The following is a 4,979-nucleotide window of genomic DNA, read 5'->3' as shown; positions in this document are numbered from 1 at the left end:
TATATATATATATATATATATATATATATGTATGTATGTATGTATGTATATGAATATATATTGAATAATCTTTTTGAGGGCAGTAAGTAAAGCAAAAAATTGCGAGATATACGTGGGTTGATACATTTGAATAAAGTTATTGTAATTAGGCAATTTTCGCTCCTTTATATACAAAACTCCAAAAGATGTAGGTCTGTGGCGAAATACCTCAGAAATAACACTTCAAAGATGTGACCTGCTTTCATAGAATTTACTGAGAAGATACCTGTTATTGGAAAGAGCGGGGTTTGTATAATTGGTTTAAGCTCTATACTACTTTATACATCTCGATATATACATATACACACAGGCGAACATATATACGCTTATTACATAATATGCATCATTTTTCTATATACAAGGATAGGCTGAAAACGACTTAAAATACCTATGAAGGAGCAATGCTACTGCTGTCCAAACTTGCGTGCATTAATTTCATTTGTGCTTTTTGGCAGCATTGTTTCTCCGCAGGTAAACTGATATCTAATTCTTCAAAGAAAACCACAAGACAACTAGTAGCGATTTCATTTAAAAATCGGCAAAATTTGGCATCGTGGAGTTATCATTCACCTGTAGGAAAGATGTGTAATTCCCAAGCACATTAGAAGATAGTGCTCCCGCTATTTCATCAGTGTAATAATAGTTGGCAGCTGAACTTAGGAGAGGAACGGAAAGTCTTAAATGGGACTAAAGGTCTAGACGTCCTGCAACTGCTATCACCAGGGACAGTGGTGATCCTGTTCAATTTATGGTGATCGATGACAGTCGATTGAATATCAAGCAAACCGCCATTGCAATTAGCACATCCCGTGAGAAAGTTCAGAATATTCTATAGAAAGAACTTGGCTTTAAGAAGGTTTCTGCGCGGTATATGCTACATTAGCTGACAACTGATCAAAAGCGCACCAAGAGGATCACATGACGGGAAAATGTGACATTGTTTCAAGCAGATCTAGTTAGTTTCAATGAACGTTTCGTAACCCAGATTTAGTGTTGTTTTCATCATTTTGAGCCAGAGACATTTTTTCTATTGACAACAAACGCACAAATTGAAGGACGTTATTATATCAGCGTCCATAAGTGTTATCACTGCAATTTCCCAAATGTTATAGCGTCTGCAAATTCTCGTATCCCAAACTACATCAAAACAGCTTCGCTTCTGTCATGGCTTGAATTTGCCTTCAACATAATAATGATGGTTGGTAGTCATGGATTTAAGCAACAGTTTTCAGCAGCCATCCGCCATAATATTCATGAACTAGCGACCTGAAGCTGTCTAGAGCTGCCTTTCTGTGATGACTTCCACATTCTCGGACGTTCTTTATATCAGTTAAAATGATAACGAATACAAAAATTGCAAACGATTAATTTCATAAATTTCATGCTCTTTCTACTACTACTACTACTACTACTACTACTACTACTACTACTACTACTACTACTACTGCTGCTGCTGCTGCTGCTGCTGCTGTTGCTACTGATTTAAATCTTCCTACTGATGAAGATATATCTCTAAAGAAATTTGACAAATTTAGTAAATATAAGGACCTGGAAATTGGATTACAAAAGATGTGGCATCTAAAAGCAGAACTGTTCTCTTTATTGTGGGTGCCCTTGGTATGTCCGAAACATCAAGAAAAGATCCCAGGAGAACGAACCATGTCCCAGATAAATCTCAAAGACTATACTGACAAGTACGACCCAAATCCTTAAAATTTCCAATGTATTTAAATATCTGTGTTGTATTACATGAAGATAGATCGCTACTGCCACTGACACTTCTCATCCTCAAGCTTTCAACCATATTGTAACATCTCTTATTCTTCATTCACCGTAGGACGCTGGGTGTGTTTCGGGAAGTGATGGTAACAAAACATGCAAATTAAAAGTATAATAACAATGATAATAATAATAATAATGATAATGATAATAATAATAATAATAATAATAATAATAATAATAATAATAATAATAATAATAATAATAATAATAATAATAATAATAATATTCGGCTACCCAACTAAGCCTGCTTGGTGAGAAGGGCTTGGTGAGAAAGGGTAAATATAGTTTTTGGACACCCTGTGGGATAAAAAGCAAAGCACGCCAAAAAGCAGGGCCAATGACCATCCCTAAATGTGTTGACAGAACGTCTTAGCCTAGGACAGAAGTCTGTTTAGAAGAAACACTCTGATTTCAAAACTGGGGTAGATGGGACTCCTTAACCACCTTAGTAATAATTTGTCAGCGGCCAACAGCTTCATCTTTGTTATGAAGCAGGAGCTAGCTACCGAATAATGGTGTATGAGGTTTCGGGCCCAACATACCTCATCTACTTCCCTGTGAGAATGAAGGACATCGTATGAATGGCAAGGTCTGATGGTTTGCAATACTCAAAAATGAGAATGAGAATCGTCCCAACGCAGAAAGAGGTAGTAAGAGATTTTCAGTCTTTATTGATTATTCTTCCAGAGAAATTAAAAGTGCTGGTTAGTGACTCACCTGGAAACAACTGAATATATGGTGAAAACGTCCAATACAAGTGTATGGAATAAGGGTTTGAATGATATGTGAGGCAGTTATGTATATATATTCCACTCTTTCACACTTTCAATTTCTCTCTCTCTCTCTCTCTCTTTCTCTCATTTCGCCTGGCAGATACCCTGTGATTGAGTAACACGGTTTCAGTCGTCATCCAGAAACTGCTCACACGCGAATTCGAAGGAAGAGAAAAGCGTGGGATAATGAGATGGACAGAACTGTAGTTGAATGCCAGTTCATGAATGAACATTCCTAAAATGCATGCAATAAAATATAATGAAATGGGGCTCTTTGAGATGAGTGAGACACGATTAGCCGAGTAAGAAAGAGCAATAACAGACACGGAAATTGAAGGAATAGAAAGGAAAACAGAAAACAGTGATAAATCTGCTCCAACAGATAGCGTGTCTTTCGAAGGTAGAGGAATGAATGGTAGCAGTGAAGATGTAGGGCAAAGTGTAAATGTTTTATCAGCAGATGAAGCAGAAGTAATAGGTAGAGATATATTACAAGTATACGATGATGATCAACAAGGTGATGCTTTGAAATATTAGAGAAGACCAAGACCAAACATCCCCCAGTCTGAGATACGTTGACAGGCGCAAGCTAAAGTAGAAATCGAAAAAAAGAAGATTCTCTAGTTGGACTTTTTTAGACTGGAAATATAACTGAAACCAACAAGATAACCAAGCCTGTAGTTAAGTTTGCAGGGGACGACTTGGAGGCAGAAGAGAACAAACTGTAGATAAAGAAACACATTGGCGGAAACGGAGACGAATTTGTAAGCAACGAAGTTAAAAAGACATTTGTGACAAATTGATACATTGGAAAGTGGAGAACTGGAAAGCGAAAACTTCAATATGAGAGTGGAAATAAGATGCAAACTAAGAGATGGCAATATGATAATAGAATAAAACAATTCAGGCAAAAATGAGATTGTTTGGAACCAATCACAAGAAAAAAAAAACTGTTTGAGGAACTAGATGGGCAAGTGTACCTAACATTGATACCTGATGCAGACAAAAGCAGAGCATTTTGGAGAGGGATCTGAGATCAACTTCTTTGGCATAATGATAAAGCGGATTGGCTGCGTGGTATCCCAGAAGGGATGGGAAATATACAAGGTCAAGATAATAAAAAATAAATATAGAAAAGATAAAATCACAGACGAGTAAAATTCTACATTGGAAGAGTCCAAGTTTATGGGATGAAGAAGCTGGGAGGGTCCAATGAAAGAATTGCAAAATAGCTGGCTAAAAGCTTGCAGGAAGGCTCACTACTCAGCTGGATAAGAATTGGAAAGACAGTCCTGTGTCAAGAATCTTGAAAAGGTTGACATTATATCGAACTGTCTACCAGTTATGTGTCGTTTGCTAATGTAGAAACTACTATCAGGTGTTTCGTCTGGTTCACTGTATGGACACTTACAAAAACGTGGGGTGCTACCCATTGAACAGAAAGAGTGGGGCCGAAAGAGGAGCTAAGGGACGACAGATCAGCAGTTAATTGATAAACTGTTTATATATTGGAGTTTATATGCACAGAAGTGAGCAAACAATTAGATAAAAAAATATATTCATAAAGTTTGATTAAACAAATATTTATCAACTAAAAAATTGATGCATATACATGCGAAAATAAGTACAATAAAATATATGCACGTGTATATATGCATATACGTAGATACATCAATTTATATGTGTGTGTGTATTTATATGTATATATATATATATAAATGTATATGTATATATATATATGCGTGTGTGTGTTTGCGTGTGCATATATTCATATGTATATACATATATGTTTGTATTAATAAATAAACACACATATATGTCTCCATATATTTATTCATATCTATATGCGTGTATATATATATATATAAATGTATATGTATATATATATATATATATATACATATTTTTATATACTTGGATGCATGCATGTGTGTGGATGTATATATTCATATACACAAACAGAAATATATTATATTCACACGCAAAACACACATACATACATATGCCTTTGTGCGCTTTTAGTGTTCAATTATACGTAGAGACAAATTTACGCTAGTCTATATTTGTCCAAGAATATTAGTATTTACACATTCTCAATGTCTGGAGCCCGGGTTTCTAGAATCAGACAACAGATGCCATGTGGTGGCGTTAAGAAGTACCAAAGTTTAACTGTAGATTACCGACAAAAAGGAATGGCTTTTCTTTTGAGCGTTGAGAATTAGCAAGACTTGCATGACAAGATCCATCGCACACAACACCCCATCACACCTTTTTTACATATATCTGTATATGTATATATATATATATATATATATATATATATATATATATATATATATATATATATATATATATATATATATATATATATATATATATATATAT

The 4,979-nt window shown here is 35.0% G+C and overlaps 1 protein-coding gene across 1 annotated transcript in view; it reads right to left on the bottom strand.

Annotated features, from left to right (window-relative positions):
- LOC128250156 (probable serine/threonine-protein kinase clkA) overlaps positions 1–4,979 on the bottom strand; it is a gene marked incomplete at its 3' end in the record, with an annotated part of 265,160 nt that overhangs the window by 137,314 nt on the left and 122,867 nt on the right. The window contains 1 exon segment of the mRNA XM_052974897.1: positions 2,635–2,671. Within this exon segment, the coding sequence (XP_052830857.1) occupies positions 2,635–2,671 (37 nt within the window).

The sequence above is a fragment of the Octopus bimaculoides genome, chromosome 19, assembly GCF_001194135.2.
Source record: "Octopus bimaculoides isolate UCB-OBI-ISO-001 chromosome 19, ASM119413v2, whole genome shotgun sequence".
NCBI classification, from domain to species: domain Eukaryota; kingdom Metazoa; phylum Mollusca; class Cephalopoda; order Octopoda; family Octopodidae; genus Octopus; species Octopus bimaculoides.
The sequence above is the reverse complement of the archived record's forward strand: the minus strand, read 5'-3'. Positions and strand labels throughout refer to the sequence as shown.